This window comes from Ursus arctos, unplaced genomic scaffold, assembly GCF_023065955.2.
Source record: "Ursus arctos isolate Adak ecotype North America unplaced genomic scaffold, UrsArc2.0 scaffold_2, whole genome shotgun sequence".
NCBI lineage: Eukaryota > Metazoa > Chordata > Mammalia > Carnivora > Ursidae > Ursus > Ursus arctos.
The window spans coordinates 51,259,878-51,281,632 of NW_026622874.1; the positions used below are offsets into that span (position 1 = coordinate 51,259,878).

At 36.3% G+C, this 21,755-nt stretch overlaps 1 protein-coding gene across 1 annotated transcript in view; it reads right to left on the reverse strand.

Annotated features, from left to right (window-relative positions):
• Nucleotides 1–21,755, reverse strand: part of USH2A (usherin) — a 676,313-nt gene that overhangs the window by 600,748 nt on the left and 53,810 nt on the right. The window contains exons 5-9 of the mRNA XM_026517347.4: nucleotides 13,233–13,296; nucleotides 10,987–11,281; nucleotides 9,851–10,035; nucleotides 9,136–9,357; nucleotides 990–1,083 (exon numbers count right to left, since the gene is read on the reverse strand). Of these exons, the coding sequence (XP_026373132.2) occupies nucleotides 990–1,083; nucleotides 9,136–9,357; nucleotides 9,851–10,035; nucleotides 10,987–11,281; nucleotides 13,233–13,296 (860 nt within the window). The remainder of the gene's footprint in view (nucleotides 1–989; nucleotides 1,084–9,135; nucleotides 9,358–9,850; nucleotides 10,036–10,986; nucleotides 11,282–13,232; nucleotides 13,297–21,755) is intronic.

Here is a 21,755-nt window from a genome sequence, read left to right on the forward strand (position 1 = left end):
ACAAAATATGTCAATAATTTTCTTCATGGCTCTGATATGTTTCTTTGTTTCTATTTGTATTTGTTTTGCTTATAAAATCCCTAGCTTTAGGTTTATAAATTTGATTTTAATCTTAATTTAGTGTATTTATAATTATTTTTACATTTAATTCTTTAAGTCACCTGGATTTCTATACATGCCATGAAGTAGAGCTTTAACTTTTTTTTTCCAAATTGATATCAATTGCCTTAAATATCACTTATCAAAGACTCCATACTATTTATTTTTTATTACTGGTATGATTGTTACTGCTGCTGTACTTGTTTTCATATTAGCTGTTACTGATGTCATTGCTGGATATTTCTATCAATGAATACATCTGAATTTCTTTTCCATTTACCCCTTTTTCTTAAAGATGTAGCTAAATCTCTAATTCAACTATGAAACTTCCCCTGACCATCATAGCCAAACAAAAGTAACATATTTTCTGAGTCATTTTACTATAGATTTTCAAATTAATTAGAATTACTGATATCAGAATGAATTCAAGTTAATTGCTTCAAATTCACAGATCTCCCTGCATCAAAAGACTCTTATGCTGCACAGACACCTTTGTATAAGTACCCTTTAGATGCAGGATCCAAACCCTTATTTTTAGTGCCATTCTATCTAGACACCTTTAAAATTGTTTAATAAAACATGAAAATGCTGATGAAACAGACAGAAAAGTAAAATAAAACCCAACGTTTAATCTTAGTTGTTATTTTTCTGCTAGAGTTTATTTTTTAAATTGACATTTTCATCTTTTTGATGGCTTTTATTTTTCTCTACCAAAAATTTCCTGAAATAATTGACATTTCAGGTTTGTATCAATTTATCTTTAATCATATCCAGAAGGTAGACCAAAAATTTATATTCACCATTTCACCATCTCCCTCCTCTCCCCCACTTTTTGGGGTTGTTTTGTTTTGTTTTGTTTTAGATTTTCATGCATTTAACAGAGAACTCACTTGTAGTCCTTGGGTGAAGCTTTCCAGAGAGCAGAGGCATCGATAGGGCTGGCTTGTTGTGTCACACTTATCAGCATGACCATAGCACTGACATCTGTGAACAGGAACATCAGACAACTCTTAAGTCAATTTGATGAGGTTACAGAATACACGTGAGGTTCGGTGTGGTGGAGTCCAGAGCCGACGACCAAGAAAGAATTCTTGAGGTGTCTTTGGTGCAAAATTGGTGGTTTATTAAAGCATGCGGACAGGACCCATGGGCAGAGAGAGCTGCTGCACCAGGGTTGTGAGGGGTGGCTGATTATATACTATGAGGTTGGGGGAGGTAAGGAAAAAGGGAGGTTGAGAAAATACTTTCATATGTTAAAGAAGACTCACAGGATACCAAGGCCTTGCCATTGTCAAGTCAAGGCGGTTTACCCCTCTCCTAAGGCATTAACATGAAGATAGTCAGGAACTTCCTGGAGGCTGCAGACTACAAGGACATTCAATTGTATCTACATTCCCTTCTGGAAGCTAGGTTACTGCCAGAGATGCTTTGTTCTTGTAGACTGCTAAAACATTTGTAAACTGAGGGATTGTGGTATCTATAGGTTAACTATTTCTTTGTCCTTGAGGGCAGCCAGGAGTGCCTGAGGAATGTCACATACATCCCATGGAGGGGGGGGGGTTTGCAGAGCGTCAGTTTCTGCTTTGTCCTCAACTTGCCTTCTGCTCCCTCATCAAATTGAGCTATGAATGTATTTAAGGGCTCGTGAATATATCCACTGTGTGGATCCAACAAGGAAGTCAAGTATGCTAATCAACACAAAATTCGGTTTCTCTTTTATCGTATAGATGTTCATGAAAGTTTTCAATTAATCCTGAAGTATTGTATAAAGTGTCGTCAATATCCAAACCACATTGTTCTGAGAAGGTAATTTTCAAGCCTCCCTGGGAAAGGAATCGAGGGTTGTTTCCACCTATATCAGCTATGTAGCAAACTTGCCAGGAAAGGCATTTACTGAATCTGTTAAATACACAATTAAAACTATAAAGCTTAGGGCTTCCAGTTCCAAGGTGGCGGAGGAGCAGGAGACCTAAAGTTCATCTGGTCCCAGGAATTCAGCTGGAGAGCTACCAAACCATTCTGAATACCTATGAATGCAACTGGAGAACGAAGAAAAGAGTAGCAGAAACTCTATGAACAGAAAAGCGACCACTTTCTGCAAGGAGAAGAAAAGATGGTGGAGGAGTAGTGGTCCCCTTTTTCAGCTGGTCCCCTGAGTCGAGCTGGATAGGTACCAGACCATCCTGAACACCCACGGAATCAGCCTGAGATGCTGGAAGATACTTCTGGATCTCTACAAACGAACATCTCCAGCACTGAGTATTGAGGTATGAAGCAGGGAGCCATGAATCCGTGCACAGATATAGGAAGATAAACGGAAGGGGGAGGGAGCCGCAGCGTTCGGGCACTGGGAAGCAGTAGTCACCTGCATGGGGGAGTGGGCAGACTCGCGGACTGGCATCCACGAGAGAGCAAACTGAAACTGTGAGCCTGGGAGCATGTGCGTGTCCAAACTGAAAACTGGAGCTCTGGATTACTCACTGGAACCAGACTGATACCCGGAGCTTGGGAGTGCTTGTGTCCAAACTGAAAACTGGAACTCCGGAGCACTCACTGGAACTGGACTCATACCAGGAGCTCAGGAGCACCTGCACAACCAGACTGAAAACTGGAGCTCTGGAGCACACATAAACCACCCTGAAACTGGGAGCTCAGGAGCTCGGGAGCTTGGGAGCCTGCACAGGAACCGGGGGCGGCTGGCGGCTGGTGGTGTTAGAAGCACAAAGGACAGAGATGTGCAGGCCCTGGAAGTGAGGGCTGGGAGAGAGGCTGTGGGGCACACAACCAGGGACACTGCAGGGTTATTAGCAGCACCAACAGAAACAGAGTTACAGTGGCCAAGAGAGCTCAGAGGAGAGCAGACTGCGATCTCTTTGCTCTGAGACAGAGGCTAGGATTTGGCCACTGCTGCTCTGACTCTCAGAAGAGCCAAAGAAAACCACCAGGGAAAGCCGCCAGAGAACAAAAGCCCAGAAATACCAGCTCACATTGTTTCCATCCCCATCCCCCCCTTGCAGGGGACAGGGAGACTCTACCCAAACAGGGTTGCCTGAGTATCAGTGCGGCAGGCCCCTCCCCCAGAAGGCAGGCTGAAAAATCGAGAAGCCCACATCCCTAAGGTCCCTATAAAACAAGTGCACACTGCCTGGGTCCTGGTCAATAATTTGGGCTCTGGGCATCCCCGCAACCTCTCCTCATCAGAATAATGAGGAGGAGAAATCTGCCCCCCAGCAAAGAAAAGATAATGAGTCTGTGGCCTCTGCCACAGAACTGATGGATATGGATATAACCAAATTGTCAGAAATGGAGTTCAGAGTAACAATGGTCAAGATGATGTGTCGGATTGAAAAAAATATTAACAAAAATATTAATGAGAATATAGAATCTCTAAGGGTGGAAATGAGAGCGAATCTGGCAGAAATTAAAAATGCTATGAATCAAGTGCAGTCTAAACTAGACACTCTGTTGGCCAGGGTAAATGAGGCAGAAGAATGAATTAGTGAATTGGAGGATGGGATGGTAGAAGAGAAAGTTAAAACAGAAACTTGGATCAAAAAAATCCAATCTCAAGAATGTAGATTATGGAAGATTACTGACTCGATGAAACGTTCCAATGTCAGAATCATGGGCATCCCGGAGGGGATGGAGAAAGAGAGAGGTCTAGAAGAGATATTTCAACAAATTGTAGCTGAGAACGTCCCTAATCTGGCAAAGGAAACAAGCATTTGTATCCAAGAGCAGGCAGGACCCCTCCCAAGGTCAATGAGAACAGACCTACACCACGTCACGTCATAGTGCAATTTGCAAATATTAGATCCAAGGATACAGTATTGAAACAGGCCAGGGGGAAGAAAATCCTTACGTACAGAGGGAAAAATATCAGAATAATGTCAGACCTGTCTACAGAGACCTGGCAGGCTAGGAAGGGTTGGCAGGGTATTTTCAAAGCTCTATCAGAGAAGAACATGCAGCCAAGGATCCTTTATCCAGCAAGGCTGTCATTCAGAATTGATGGAGAGATAAGAACCTTCCAGGATCAGCAGAAACTGAAGGAATTTGTAACCACCAAACCAGCCCTACATGAGATATTAAGGGGGGTTCTATAAAAGTAAAAAGGCCCCAAGAGTGATACAGAACAGAAATTTACAATCTATAGAAACAAAGACTTCACAGGCAACATGACATTAAAATCATATCTCTCAATAATTACTCTCAATGTGAATGGCCTAAATGCTCCCATAAAACGCCACAGGGTTGCAGATTGGATAAAAAGACATGACCCATCCATTTGCTGTCTACAAATACTCATTTTGAACCTAAAGATACAACCAGACTGAAAGTGAAGGGGTGGAAAACCATTTTTCATGCCAATGGACCTCAAAAGAAAGCTGGAGTAGAAGTTCTCATATCAGACAGATTAGATTTTAAACTAAAGACTGTTGTTAGAGATACAGAAGGATACTATATTATTCTTAAAGGATGTATCCAACAAGTGGATATGACAATTATAAATATCTATGCCCCCAACAAGGGAGCAGCTAAATACACAAGCCAACTCTTAACCAGAATAAAGAGACATATAGATAATAATACGTTAATGGTAGGGGACCTCAACGCTCCACTCTCAGCAATAGACAGATTACCTAAACAGAAAATCAACAAAGAAACAAGAGCTTTGAATGATATACTGGACCACATGGACCTCATAGATATATATAGAATACTACACCCCAGAACAACAGAATACTCATTCTTTCCGAATGCACATGGAACTTTCTCCAGAATAGATCATATACTGGGTCACAAAACAGGTCTCAACCGATACCAAAAGACTGAGATTATTCCCTGCATATTCCCAGATCACAATGCTTTGAAATTGGAACTCAATCACAAGGAAAATTTTGGAAGAAACTCAAACACTTGGAAACAAAGAACCATCCTGCTCAAGAATGATTGGGTAAACCAGGAAATTAAAAATCAGTTTAAACAATTTTTGGAGACCAATGAAAATGAAAACACATTGGTCCAAAACCTATGGGACACTGCAAAGGCAGTCCTAAGGGGAAAATACATAGCCATCCAAGCCTCACTCAAAAGAATAGAAAAATCTAAAATGCAGTTTTTATATTCTCACCTCAAGAAGCTGGAGCTGGAACAGAAGAAAAGGCCTAACCTATGCACGAGAAGGCAGGTGATCAAGATTAGAGCAGAGATCAATGAATTAGAAACCAGGAGCACAGTAGAGCAAATCAACAGAACTAGAAGCTGGTTCTTTGAAAGAATAAATAAGATCCATAAGCCACTGGCCAGACTTATTCAAAAGAATAGAGAAAGGACCCAAATTAATAAAATTATGAATGAAAGGGGAGAGATCACAGCCAACACCAATGAAATAAAAAGGATCATTAGAAACTTTTATCAACAGCTTTATGCCAATAAATTAACCTGAAAGAAAGCGATATCTTCCTGGAAACCTATAAACTACCAAGACTGAAACAGAAAGAAACTGATTTTTTAAACAGACTGATTAATTATGAAGAGATTGAAGCAGTGATCAAAAACCTCCCCAAAAACAAGAGTCCAAGGCCTAACGGATTCCCTGGGGAATTCTACCAAACATTCAAAGAAGAAATAATACCTATTCTCCTGAAGCTGTTTCAAAAAATAGAAACAGAAGGAAAACTACCAAACTCATTCTATGAGGCCAGTATTACCTTGATCCCCAAACCAGACAAAGACCCTATCAAAAAGGAGAACTACAGACCAATTTCCCTGATGAATATGGTTGCCAAAATTCTCAACAAGATCCTAGCTAATAGGATCTAACAGTACATTAAAAGAATTATCCATCAAGACCAAGTGGGATTCATCCCTGGGATGCAAATGTGGTTCAGCATTTGCAAATCGATCAGTGTGATAGATCATATCAACAAGAAAAGAGTCAAGAATGATATGATCCTCTCAATTGATGCAGAAAAAGCGTTTGACAAAATACAGCATCCTTTCCTGATTAAAACCCTTCAGAGTGTAGGAATAGAGGGTACATTCCTCAATCTCATAAAAACCATCTATGAAAAGCCTACAGCGAATATCATTCTCAAAGAGGAAAAGCTGAAAGCCTTTCCCTTAAGATCAGGAACACGACAAGGATGCCCACTCTCGCCATTATTATTCAACATAGAACTAGAAGTCCTTGCAACAGCAATCAGACAACAAAAAGGGATAAAAGGTATCCAGATTGGCAAAGAAGAAGTCAAACTGTCTCTCTTCGCAGATGACATGATACTCTATATAGAAAACCCAAAAGACTCCACCCCCAAACTACTAGAACTTATAGAGCAATTCAGTAATGTGGTGGGATACAAAATCAATGATCAGAAATAAGTTGCATTTCTATACACGAACAATGAGACTGAAGAAAGGGAAATTAGGGAATCCATTCCATTTACAAAAGCACCAAAAATCATACGTTATCTCGGAATTAACTTAACCAGAGACGTAAAGGACCTATATTCTAGAAACTACAAATCACTCTTGAAAGACATTGAAGAAGACACAAAAAAATGGAAAAATATTCCATGCTCATGGATCAGAAGAATTAACATAGTTAAAATGTCTATGCTACCCAGAGCAATCTATACTTTCAATGCCATCCCGATCAAACTACCAATGACATTTTTCAAAGAAATGGAACAAACAGCCCTTAAATTTGTGTGGAACCAGAAAGGCCCCGAATTGCCAAGGAATTGTTGAAAAGGAAAAACAAAGCTGGGGGCATCACAATGCCGGATTTTGAGCTGTACTACAAAGCTGTGATCACAAAGACAGCATGGTACTGGCACAGAAACAGACACACAGACCAATGGAACAGAATAGAGAACCCAGAAATGGACTCTCGGCTCTTTGGGCAACCAATCTTCGATAAAGCAGGAAAAAACATCCGGTGGAAAAAAGACAGTCTCTTCAATAAATGGTGCTGGGAAAATTGGACAGCTACATGCAAAAGAATGAAACCACTCTCTCACACCATACACAAAGATAAACTCCAAATGTACGAAAGACCTCGATGTGAGAGGAATCCATCAAAATCCTGGAGGAGAACATAGGCAGCAACCTCTTTGACATTGGCCACAGCAACTTTTTTCATGACACATCTCCAAAGGCAAGAGAAACAAAAGATAAAATGAACTTGTGGGACTTCATCAAGATAAAAACTTCTGCACAGCCAAGGAAACAGTCAAAAAAACTAAGAGGCAGCCCACAGAATGGGAGAAGATATTTGCAAATGACACCACAAATAAAAGATTAGTATCCAAGATCTACAAAGAACTTCTCAAACTCAATACACAGGAAACAAATAATCAAATAAAAAAATGGGCAGAAGATATGAACAGACACTTTTCCAATGAAGCCATACAAATGGCTAACAGACACATGAAAAAATGTTCAAAATCATTAGCCATCAAGGAAATTCAAATCAAAACCACATTGAGATACCACCTTATGCCTGTTAGAATGGCAAAAATTGACAAGGCAAGAAACAACAAATGTTGGAGCAGATGTGAAGAAAGGGGATCCCTCTTTCACTGTTGGTGGGAATGCAAGTTGGTACAGCCACTCTGGAAAACAGTGTGGAGGTCCCTTAAAAAGTTAAAAATTGAGCTACCCTATGATCCAGCCATTGCACTACTGGGTATTTACCCCAAAGATACAGATGTAGTGAAAAGAAGGGCCATATGCACCCCAATGTTCATAGCAGCATTGTCCACAATAGCTAAATTGTGGAAGGAGCTGAGATGCCCTTCAACAGATGACTGGATTAAGAAGATGTGGTCCATATATACAATGGAATATTATTCAGCCATCAGAAAGAACGATTACACAACATTTGCAGCAACATGGATGGGACTGGAGGAGATTATGCTAAGTGAAATAAGTCAAGCAGAGAAACACAATTATCATATGGTATCACTCATTTATGGAACATAAGAAATAGGAAGATCGGTAGGAGAAGGAAGGGAAGAATGAAGTGGGGGTAAACAGAAGGGGGAATGAACCATGAGAGACTGTGGACTTTGGGAAACAAACTGAGGACTTCATGGGGGGGGGGGGATTGTGATAGGCCGGTGATGGGTATTAAAGAGGGCACACAGTGCATGGTGCACTGGGTGTTATATGCAAATAATTAATCATGGAACATTGCATCAAAATCTGGGGATGTACTGTATGGTGACTAATAAAAAAAATAAAAGTTATTAAAGAAATAAATAAAATAAAACTATAAAGTTTAAAATAAACTGCAGAATGAAATTAACATATTTCAATTATTTCGGTTTTTTCCCCAAAATTAGATGGTGAATATTTAATAGTATTATTTATATTATGCTATTATTAAACAAACAATACTCATAGTTTGGTATTCTGGTCTGTTTTCAAAGATGTACTTTATTTACAGAGCATATCACTCATCTAGCAGAAATATAATCTATATGTACCATTTCCATACCAGAGAGTATTTCCAGCTAACCATGTTTTGATATATTGTGAGCCATGTTCTCAATTATAATCAGATGTTTATAAATTATTTAGGGAATTTTAGATTTTCCTTCCTAGGAAGATAAATATCCCCCATAAAATTGTGAACTCAGGGAGACCAAACCCCATACTTAAAAACTAGCTGGTAGTATAGTTGTAACTTGAAATCTAGCTCCTGCTCTCTGATTTCAAGAATACTTGGAAGTTATATTCCAGAACAAACCTAGGAAAACACTTGGTAAATTATTTCTAAGCCCAATTCAGGGTATCATACTTTCTCAACCCAACTTAAGCTTTTGAAAATTTATTCCATAACAACGTGTTCTTACATACAGAAAAGAATTAGATACAAATCTTTCCAAAAAATCTTAAAGTAGGAAACCATTTCAAAATGTGAAGCTTGGAATCTGGCTTGCTCTAAATCTTAATGTATTTTTAAATAAGTATGACAAAACTCATGGTGAAAAGGACCCTGCAATCAAAGCTTGGTATGAACATTACCTCCCAGTGATGGTGATTTCATCGACTGCATAGTATCTGTGTCTGAGGCTGACGGGAGTCTCAGTTGTATAGTACTGTCCATAAAAATGAAGTCTTATTTGTGTGGCTTTTACAAACTCTTGAAGAGATGGGGTATTATAAAAGTCGTTGTAGCCAGGACGATGATTTGGCCCAGGTGTTAGGATACTAAATGTGACATTACCATGGGAATATGGAGTAAAACTGTTGATGAAAGAAATCTGAAGTCATAAAAAGCTATTCATATTTTTAACAAAGCAGAATCACAATTTTGAGACATAACTACACAATATTAGTAACAGCTTAAATTCTTCATTCTGGGAAAACAAACACACCTCAGATATTTCATGTGCAAACAGTATAATTGCATCACAGAAAAACATAGTAAAACATTTCCTTGAGGGCATAATAAAATTCTATTAATATAGATAACTTGCTAAAACAATCTGATAATCAGATTACAAAGCCCAAATGAGACTATAAACAAGAGATACTCTCAAGTCTTTTATGAGAACTTTAAATGTAGTTTAAAACTCAAGTTAAAGGGGGAGTCTTAGAAGAATCTGCTTCAAGAAGGCTGGTGGTGGAGGGAAGTCTCTACCAGCCTAATGAGTTAATCGACCTAATGCTTATTATTAACCCATTAGTCTATTAAAATGAACATCTTCAAAGATAATTATTTGTTAAATATTCATACGTGGAAAGCTGAAGACAGTTGACAGAATCAGGATTTTCCAATTCTCCATTATTTTCCATTCCAAGAGTTTGGCAATTTCTAGCAAAAAATTGCCAGTCCTCCCAATCTAGGCTGTCCTCCTTCTTCCTTTGAATCCTTATTGCTGTTGGTTGCGGACTAAGGAATTGAATGATAATATAAAACACCTGAAAATGGATAAGTTAATCATTATCTTTAAAGTTTTAAGTTTGACCCATCAGTGTAAATCAGACCAGGGAATTTTTAGTTTCAAAAATAATAGCTTACTTCCCCATAATGTTAATTATCAAATATTTACCAGATATCCAGAGACTTCGTAGCCCTATAGTAAAAGTAACACATTCTATAATTGCATATCCATCCCTTCCCAAGGATTTTGTAAATTAAGTATAAATTAATATTAAGTTTGCAATAAAAACATGGAAAAAGAACCTTACTTCTATGAGATAATTGTTATATATGTTCTTTAGTTACTTAGAATAAGCACCTCAGTTTTTGTTAATTTGTGCTACTTAAAAAGAATGAATTTCAATATCTCATATGACTTTATACAAATATCTACGAAAAAATAGGCTCTGCACATTTTCTTTCAGACATTTTTATTTCATACATTATACACTAACTACTTTAATGAAGTAATGTTTAATCGCCTAATTCACCTCGTAGTAGATTGAACTGCATCCCCAAATAGATACTTTCAAGTACTAACTCCTGGTACCTATGAATGTGACCTTTGGAAATAGGGTATTTTCAGATGTAATTAAGTTAAGGGTCTGAAGATGAAATCATCCTGGATGAAGGCTGGGCCTTAAGAGAACAAGGAAAGAACTGACACACAGAGAGAAACAAGGAGGAAGGCCCCTTCAAATAGAGGCAGAAATGGGAATTATGTGGCCATAAACCAAGGAACACCAGGAGCCACCAGAACCTGGAAGAAGCAAGGAAGTATTCTGCGCTAGAGCCTCTGGAGGGAGAATACCCCTGCCAATACTTTCATTTTGTACTTCTGATCTTCAGAACTGTAAGCAAATAAATGTCTGCTGTTTTAAGCCATTAAATTAGTGGTGATTGGTTGTGGCAGTTACAGGAAACTAATACACCCCATTATTTCAAATTACCTGATACTGTCCATTTTCCAAATCTATTGAAATAGTCACTCCTTGATGAAGCTGGGTAATATTTGTAAACACTTGTGAAACCCAAGAAGTACCAATATCATTATCATTGACAAAAGAAAGTGGATGGGCTTCAGGATTCAGCCGTAACACCCTATCAGTGGTTGTATCTTCTGCATCATTAGGAATGCAGTACCGCTGTCCCAAAGGATGGACCCTAGGGTGGCTCCCAGGGCAGCGGCAATGTGACTGGATATGCAATCTGAACAGATCTCCAGAAAAAACTTCCAGAATCTCCCTGTGGGTGTGAGAAGCAGACTGTAAGAACAAATAGCTCAGTACTAATAGAACTTCCAAGAGTTGTTACAAATGAATATCACTATTTTAATGCTTTGATTACTATCCATTTAATTTTAATTATTTTCTAAACAGAACATAAAATCAAACTCATTCCTGGCCAAACAAACATACTCATAAAATGGATATTAGAAACAAATTCTTAAGTGCCAACTTTTTACATTGAGAAGCATGGGTAAGCCCTTGTCTGATTATTGAGACATTTATTTAAATATCATAATATTTTATTGTACCTATTTGTGATGAAGAAGAAAGGTAACATTCATTTAGGTTGTTAAACTTATTTATCCTGAAAGTGAACAATAATATATTGAAAATGCTAAGAGTTATAGATAGAGTTTCCAATTCATCCATGGGAAAGAAATCGGAAAACAAGTATCATTTTATCTGCTGCTGTTTTAAGTAAAGGGACTGAGGCCAAGATCATTTGTCGGTGGCTTCCTGTGACTCATCAGTACAGATTTTGGCACACTAAAGTGCTTCAATGGCTTTGGATCACCTGGCAGCTGCCAACAGTCAAAGAATAATGCCAATTCCAGGCAGACATATTTAATTTTTCCATTAAGGGCAATATACCTGTTCTAGGTCAGAATTAGTCATTCTATTTATAGGCATCCTTTCCCATAATACCTTTCAGACATCTCAGGTAGGCCAACACCAGTAACCCAGGTCTAAGTAGAGAGACCAGTCTTCTTCCTTCAGATTTCAGTGGGAGGGGATAGAGTGAGGCTGTTTTTCCCATTCACTAAATCACATGAAATCACACCTTCTTCTTTAAATCTTATTGATATTTTCCAAATGATACCAGGTTTTGAATGGGACCAAAGTGCTATCTTTGCTCCCAGGAAAAACTTCATTAGCCCCCCAAATTATTGCAACACTGCTCTCTAGAATTTTAGAGAGGTGATTTAAAGGGTAGTGAGACTGCTGGTAGGAAATCTCCCTAATAATGTGTTCCAGTGTTCCAGCACCCTTTGTTCAGGTATCTCGTGATTATATAGACTAGTAAAGAATGTTTGTATTTCTAATGGACATACCACTGACCATAGCAGCACCTCAGGAGCAACGCTTCTCAAACTGACAAAAGCTACTCCTGTCATTTGGAAATTCACCACACTAATCTACATCTTCCTTTAAGAAATATGAATAAACATCATTCTTTTTTATCCTTAATAGAAGTAAACAATATCAATTCATCCATACAACAATATACTATTATACAATCAATCATTACTTGGGAAAGAAACTTCAAAGGACATCTAAGCAGAATTTTACTTGAACATTTCTGAAGACAATAAAAATCTGTGTGTCCTTAAGAATCCCTAGGAAAGATTTCCCACCTATTCTCAAGATGAGGAAATACTTAATACTAGTCCAAGTCTATGTAACTTTTGTTCACTGGAAACAGAAAATACATAACAAAATTACCCACTCTTCTTATCTTCAAGTCTAATAGCTCAGTCTCTTGAGACTTTCCCATATATCAAAATAATCATTTTCATTTTTCTAAATTCTCAGTACTTATAAATCCAACAAAGCAATTTAAAAAGGCAGATATAGCAGTTTCTTACCTATCAGAAACTACTTCATATAGAATATTTAAACCAATGTACCCCAAATTCTATAATACAACTTGTTCAAAAATCAAGTTTCCTTAGAGGAAATCGTTTGTAAAGAATTTTGTCAATTTCATATTATAAGGAGTTACCCAACAGAGTAGCACTAGTGAATAAACAACCATAGACTAAACCAAAGCAAACACTGTAAACATTAATTAGGTGATATTTGTCAAATGCTGTAAAGATGAAAATAATATAATCTTTTGCAACTCTTACTTAAGTGATTTCAGAAATTACTCTTACACCTGTTGAGCTCTACAACACCACACTTACCTGTTTGTAAGTGCCATTTGGTATAATCGAAAATCTTGCATTCTTCCAACAAACTGCTCTAATCCTGCAGAGGACATATAATATACATAATATAAAAAGTCTCAGTTTTCCAAGCAGTGGCTGACAAACATTCAAGTGAAATTCCTTTAAAGCTATAAAATTTTCAATCATATTTATATCATAACTCTTTCAAACTCTTACAGACCAATATACATTTTGCCTATTCCACATAATAATTAATAGTCATAGTTATCTCCACAGACACTGCAGAATTTAAGTCAAAATGAATATTTGCCCAGCCTATTGACTGGCTTAACTTGTGGGTCAAATAAAAAATTTTTAAGTATTTCTTTTAATTGGGGTATAGTTGACACACAATGTTACATTAGCTTCAAGGGTACAGCATCATAATTCGACAACTCTATATGTTATACAATGTTCACCACAAGTGTAGCTCCCATCTGTCACCATAAAATGCATTACAATACCATTGATTCTATTCCCTATGCTGTACTTTTCATCCCTGTGACTTATTCATTCCATAACTCTCCAAATCAAATTTCTCTCTAGTTTATAAACCTATAAATCTATCATGTTATCAGCATTAAATTTGATTGTCATCTACTTTCAATTGCAATTTCCAGAGCATTTGCATTGCCAAGAGAAAGACTCCCCACCTGTTCTATCATCCCCTCTGTTCTGTCTTCAAGCTCCAGAGTATCACTTTGGGTCATCTCCAAACTTAGATTAATGCCTGGTCTAGAAAATCTCCAGTAAATGAGGATAAATTGAAAACCTCCTACTCATAAATTCTGAGTTATTCACATATATCAATGGCATTCTAGCTCAGTCTCAAATTCCATTATCTCCTGAGAATTCTTCTAAGACAAGCCATATTCAAAGCCCACTCTGCATTGAATTAGGTGAACTTTCAAGGTATTGGTAGATATCAACTTTAAACCACTTAATTTTATTTTATTGATTCATTTAGCAAATATTTATTTAGGATTTAATAACAGATACATCCAAGAGAGTAGGAACAGAAAAACCTAAGAAAACTATCACCTCTAAGGTGTTTTTTTTTTCCTTATGTTTATAACAATGACAAAAACTTGATTAAAATGGCAAAATTCTAGCTAGAATTTGGATCATGGGAACACAAAAGGGGATGTGATGTACCTTATTGTGCCAATTCAATAATTAAGTGGTTTTTAAATTAAAATTAGAGCAATGGCTAACTTATCAAATGACCATTTCCACAAATGTTTTTGTTTTTAAGCTATACTCCTTTTATTTTGTCTTGATGATAGAGTTTTAAAGAATATTTTATCTATCTTTGCTGCAGCTTCTTGGTGGTGACATGGAAGAAACTAGGGCAGAGTAAGGATATATCTGATGAATAAAAGATGCAGAGTAGAATTAGCACACTGAATAGTCTGAGATGTTGATCTCAGAAGCAAGAGGGTGAATGAGCAGAGAGGGTGACACTTGACATAAAAAGAGTATGTGTCTGTGTAAATGTGTGTGTGCATGTGTATATGTATTTATTTTATATATATTTACATTGAAGGATTTTAAAGAAAGTAAACAAGAATTTTTACATATATTTTTTCATAAGTTTAGATATTTTCAATCAATATACTTTAAGAAAAAATATATCTCTGGGTTTTCCCTCTTCACCCCTCTATCTCAGACTTTCACGTACCCTACAATCTGAGGCCCACAGGAAAAAGGTTTACTATGCTCTTAAGGAGAGTTTCCCTATCCTATCTGTCCAGAAAGAGGCAACTGAAACAAGTGCAAAGTAATTATTTCTTAAAGTAGTGTTATGAAGACAAAACAAAAAACACTGTAAAACTTTGTAGAAATTTTTAAATATCCAACATAATTTGCTTTAAAATGTATAATTAAAAGAAATAAGAAAATGTGATGAAGTATTCATTGGTGAATTGGCCATCTAGAAAACTTGATAAAGTGACCTGGATCCATGATCTGAAGTTAAACATAGTAAGGAATGGCATAAGGAAGGGTATGCCTTTCTTGGAGATAGGAGGAAAGATGGGCAGAACAGGTGTGAATACAGTTAAGTCATTGTGTGCTGTGTGCTTTTGTCTGGGGAGCCGGAAAGACAAACAAAGGAAATTACTCATGGTATGAATTTTCTGAGATAAGAGGTAAAGTTGTCTTCCTAAATGAAGGAAGCTGGATCTACCTCTTGTTTATTTATTTACCTTCACCTATTCACATCCAATCCACATCCAACCCTTATCCCCCTAGCATCCTTTGTAACACATGCTCTAGTTCTACACCCTGAAATTAAAATGCCCCACGTTAAACATTTTATCTCAAAAACCCAGAAAATACAGATCATGAAAAATAAGAGATAGTCATTTGTGATTTCAAAAGGCTGAATACAACTGAAAGCAAAAATAATGAATGCTTTGATTTTGTCAAAGCCACAATCATGGCTTTAAATTGTCAGAGTGGTTTTATTCTTTTATACATTAACACATTCAATGAGTATTTATGGAGAACCTATTATGTGCTAGGCAATTTCATGGATTCCAAGCATATATCAGTTAAAAAAATAGGCACAAAACAAACAAAAAACTTCTTTTTATGGAGCTTGCATTCAAGCAGCTAGATGAACATCATAAATAAGCAATTTATATAGTATCCTAGAACGTGAAAAATGCTATGAAAAATTGGGAAAATTAGGCCAGTTTGGAAAGCATAGACTGGATTTTTAATTTGGGCAGTATGTTCAAGAGAGGCCTCACTGAGAATGTGGTATTGACAGGGGAACAGGAATGAATCATGCATATATCTGGGGGCAAAATATTCCAGACAGGAGTCAATGAGTGCACAGACCCTTAGGCAATATGCTTGGCATGTGAGAGGAGCTGCAAGGAGCTAGCTTCCTGGAGCAGAATAATAGAGGGGAGGCTATTGGAATATTAGGTCAGACAAGTAACTGGCTGGGGGTAATGGGATTCAAATCATTAAAAACCTTTCAAACCTATTGTAAAGACTTTGATTTTTATTCTGAATGAAATAGGAATTCACTGGAGGGTTTAGAGTAGAAGAGTGACATGATCTCAGGTTTATTCTAAAGTGTTAAGAATAGAATGTAGAGGACAGGGGTAGAAGTAGTGAGACCAGTTAAGCTATTACAGTAACCCAAGTGAAAGATGATGGTAGTCAGGCCAAGGTATAGAAGTGGAGGTCTACATTTCAATGCTAATAAATTAGAATTCACTTCCTATATTTTAATAGTAGTTAAAGGGAAGCTCTGTTGCAGAGGGATAATGAAATATATTTTATCATCTATAAAATAAAGGGGCTGTGTTTTATGAACTTTAAAAATCATTTTAGTTTTAAATTTTGGAATCTGAACATAAAACAATCACATCCTCTACTGCAGAATTCATATTTGAAGAAATTTTCCAAATAAAAAAGTTAGAAAAAGTTCTCTACTATGAGAAACAAACTGAGGGCTACAGAGGGGAGGGGGGTGGGGGAATGGGATAGACCGGTGATGGGTAGTAAGGAGGGCACATATTGCATGGTGCACTGGGTGTTATACACAACTAATGAATCATCGAGCCTTACATCGAAAACCGGGGATGTACTGTATGGTGACTAACATAATATAATAAAAAATCATTATTAATAAAAAAAAAAAAAGAAAAAGTTCTCTAAAGACCTAGAGTTAATATGAATCATTCGTTCCATATAAGAGAATTATGATTTTGATTTCTGGGGAAAATATCATAAAATATTTCAAGGATACTGTTTAAAAAATGGATTTTACTCATTTCTTTGCTACTTGCCAATTCTTTAATAATAGATATTTGTTGGAATAAATATCTCATAAAAAGATTCTTCTTTGAAAAAATATTCATATGGAAAAAATAGGTCTAAATAATATAAATGGATCAAGGAAATAAATATGACTCATGCCAGAAATATCTCATAGTTGTCTATTCAGAAAAGAAATAATGACTCAAAAAAAGTGGTACATCCACAGTACAACAGGTGGCACAATGAAATTAGTTAAATGGGAAAGCTCTGAGTAAATAATCTAATATATAAATCATGATAAACACAGGTTTTCAAAAAGCCTAAAGAAAGAAATGTCACACAAATGGGAAAGGAAGAAATAAAACTGTCTCTATTCATGCTTAGAGAATCCCAGTGAATCTACATAAAAGCTACAAGAAGTAATAAGAGAATTTAGCAATTTTATGTGATACAAATTAAGTGTATAAAAAATCAATTCAATTCTTATATATTAGTGGTGAAACACTAAAAATAAGTTTTTTAAAGTACTATTTATATTAGCCACAAAACATGAGATACTAGTTGTAAATTAAACATGGCAGTGTATATAGGAAGAAAATGCAAGACAATGATGAAAGAAATCACAGGATGTCATTAGGAATGACAGAGTAAGAAGAACTGACAATTCTCTCTGCCATAAAAGCAACGAAAACACTAGCAAAGGGAGCCAGATCAGCTTCTCTGGAAATCTGCAAATTAACCAAAGTTTTGCTGCAATCCAGGGAGGATTTATTTATTTTTTTTATATATGAATATCAGTAAGAATAGCATGTTTTGTGACATTTTAACTTTTTCTGTTCCCACTTAGTGGTAACCTTGAAAATAAACATCCATAATAACAGAAAAGCAGCAGCCTAGCAGCCATTGGAGAAATCAGAATAAGACTGGAGTTCTTACAAAACCCCAACCTCAGGAAACTGTCACTATTTAATCTGTCTAGCTATATCTTAGAAAACCCCATGAGCAAGACCTGAACAGACTCAGAGCTTATCCAGTGGAAAGTCTTTTCTTTAGGGATGTTTGTTGGAAACAATCAGTGGCAACTGTTTAACATTGTAGTTGCCTGAGACAGTGATAATAGTTTGGGAAACAACAAACAAATCAAAAAAGTTAAATAGAAGAGCTGAAGTATGACATCTCCATAGGGGGCTTTACAAAGCTCTGAAATATTACTGGAAATCTGGAAGCCCATGCACATGCAAAGGACTATGTGCATGCCCAAGAGAGACCTGAAAACTATCTAAACTCTTACCTCTCCCTGATCTTCCAGTTCTGCACAAGCAGGAAATGGTGACTAAAGACAGCTTACCCCCTTACATGCTGGAGGCACACCACAACACAAATACAGAGCTTTTAGCAAAGACTGAAAAATTTATTCATTCTAGTAATTTAAGAAATTTCTCTCTTCAATCACTTAGCTGAGCACTAAGGTAACTGAAAAGGGATTTCAGTGCCACATGTGACAATAATATAGACTTTATGTAATTCATTCAGGAAAGTCTATACAAGCAAGAAGCAACAAACAGAAACAACAACAAACCCTGGGAAAGGGAAGACTGATTTCCAGATTTGTTATATTATTTAAAATGTCCAGTTTGTAACAACAAAAAAATGACACATACAAAGACAACAACAGCAAAAAGAAACTGAGGTTGATTGATAGGTTGATACACTATTGGGGGTGGGGGAAAGCAGCCATAGAAACTTGGCCAATTGTAAACCCATACATTGAACTTACTAGACAAAGACTTTAAATCAACTATTTTAAATATGTTCAAAGAATTTAAGGAAATTATGAGAATGATGCCTCAGCAAATAGAGAATATGAGTAAGGAGACAAACTGTAAAAATAAAAATTCACCAGAGGAGTTCATCAGCAGATACAAAGAAGCAGATGAAAGAATTAGTGAACCTGAAGATAGGTCAACAGAGGGATAACAGCAGATAACAGAGGGATAACATCAGATAACAGATAGTTATCTAGTTTGAGGAAGAGGGAAAAAAATAATGCAGAAAAGTAAACAGAGACTCAGAGACCTGTGGGACAAGGTGGTACACACATGTGTACCAACATAAGTATAATAGGAATCCAAAGAAAAGAGATAGAAACAGAAGAAAATAAATTTTTTTAAATAATTATTAAAACCTTCTCAAATTTAATGAATATCATTAATCTACACATTCAAGAAGTTCAGTGAACTCTGAGATGGATAAATTCAAAGAGATTCACACTAGATATGTCATTATCAACCTGTTGGAAGATAAAGAGAAAACCTTGAAAGCAGCAAGAGGGAAATGACCTATCTGATACAAAGCATATTCATTAAGATTAACAATGTATTTTTTAAGATTTATTTATTTTATTTGAGAGGGAGAAAGGAAGTGGGGGAAGGAGCAGAAGGAGAGGGGAAGAAGTAGACTCCCTTCCAGGTATGGATCCCACAACCCTGAGATCATGACCTGAGCCAAAATCAAGAGTCCGTGCTTAACAAACTGAGCCACCCAGGTGCCCCAAGATTAACAACGTATTTTTAATCAGAAACCACGGAGGCCAGAAGGCAGTGGGATGACTTATTTAAAGTACTAAAAGAAAAAATTATTGTCAACCAAATGTTTTCTTTTCAGTAAAACTATTCTTCAAAAATGAAGGCAGATCAAGACATTCCTAGATAAACAAAATTGGAGAGAATTGTGACTAGTAGACCTGCTTCATAAAAACTACTAAAGTAAGTTTTTATGCTGAAATAAAAGGACACTAGACAGTAACTCTAATGCATGTGAAGAAATGAAGAGCCCCTTTAAAATTAACTACAAAGATAAATATAAAATAATATAAATGCATTTTTGTGTATAATTATTTTTTCTCTCCTGATTTAAAAAACAACCGCATACAACAATAATTAGAAATCTGTGTTGGGGCACCCGGATAGCTCAGTAGGTTAAGCATCTGACTCTTGATTTCAGCTGAGGTCATGATCTCAGAGTCTTGAGATGGAGCCCTACATCAGACTCTGTGCTGAGCCTAGAGCCTGCGTAAGATTCTCTCTCTCTCCCTCTCGCTCTGCGCATCCACCTGTGCTCTCTCTCAAGAACAAACAAGCAAAAATCAATGAATCAATCAATCAATCAATCAATCTGTATTAAGGGGCATCTAACACCATAATTTGAATGACAATAACAAGGGGGAGGGAAACAAAACTAAAGAGGCACAAAGTTTTTGTATACTATTGAAATTAATTTAGTATTAATTAGAACTAAACTGTTATAAGATGTTAATTGTAATACCAGGAAACTACTAACAAGATAATGAATATAGTAAAAGAAATGACAAGGAAGTTAAAATCTAACTCTCGATTTGGGAACAAATAAATAATACATGCTTTTATTCATAAAATTAGATATTAATAATGCAACTAAAATGAATGAACCAGACTTCAAGTAATTCTTAGAAACAATTTTTATGCAAAAACCAAGTTGAAAATATACTAAGAAGCCATTCATACACATTTTGAGAGAATGAAGATAATAGCCAATATTATATTACTTAAGGATACTTACATACATATTAGATTGAACCATTTGAAATACATAATACTTAGCCATTTTTAATGTATAAAATGGCAATTTTATATGATTCAACCTTATAATAAAAGAATAAAACATACATGAGACTGATAAATGTAAATACAGAATAGGAAAGGGGATCTTTAAGGATCTTTAAAAATTGTTCAAATACCTTTTTAAATTTCAATGCTATAAACGTCCATTGCCTGGAAAAGTCACTGATGTAAAGAAAGTGGGACCTTTCTGAGTTATTTTTTCATTTTTTATTTTTTGGCTATTATAAATAATGCTGCAATAAACACAGGAGTGCATATATCCTTTTGAATTAGTGTTTTGCATTCATTGGGTAAATACCGAGTAGTGCAATTACAGGATCACAGGGTAGTTCTATTTTTAATGTTTTTTAGGGAAACTCCATACTGTTCTCTACAGCGGATGCACCAGTTTGTATTCCCACCAACAGTGCACAAGTTCCTTTTTCTCCTCATTCTCACCAACATTTGTTGTTTATGTGTGATGTATGGAATTGTGGAATCACTGTATTGTATACCTGATACTAATATAACACTGTATGGTTAACTAACTGGAATTTCTTCGTTATTTTAAAAAGTTAGATGCTACTATAAATGCTAAAGTCAAATAAATGGTAATAACAGGTGAAGTTACTAAGACAACATCTGTAGTTTGTGAATCAAAAATTTTAGAATTAGAAGTATAATAATTGACATAGATGGCTTTAAATAGAGATATCTACCCACAGGTTAAAAGAATTAAAGAAAACTGCATTTTTTTAGAAATAATATCTAGTATGATATCAACCTAAGAATCTTCATTTTTGAAAATAACAAAGCTCAAAGACTGAGCATTTTGACAACACCATTAATAGATTCACATATGTAAAAAACAAATTCTCAATGTAGTAGAAAAAAACCAATCTATGTCCTTTCAACAAATATTTAGGTAATGGTCTTTCATCATTCCTATCAAGAATTCAAATTGAGGGGCGCCTGGGTGGCTCAGTCGTTAAGTGTCTGCCTTCGGCTCAGGGCGTGATCCCGGCATTATGGCATCGAGCCCCACATCAGGCTCCTCTGCTGGATGTCTGCTTCTTCCTCT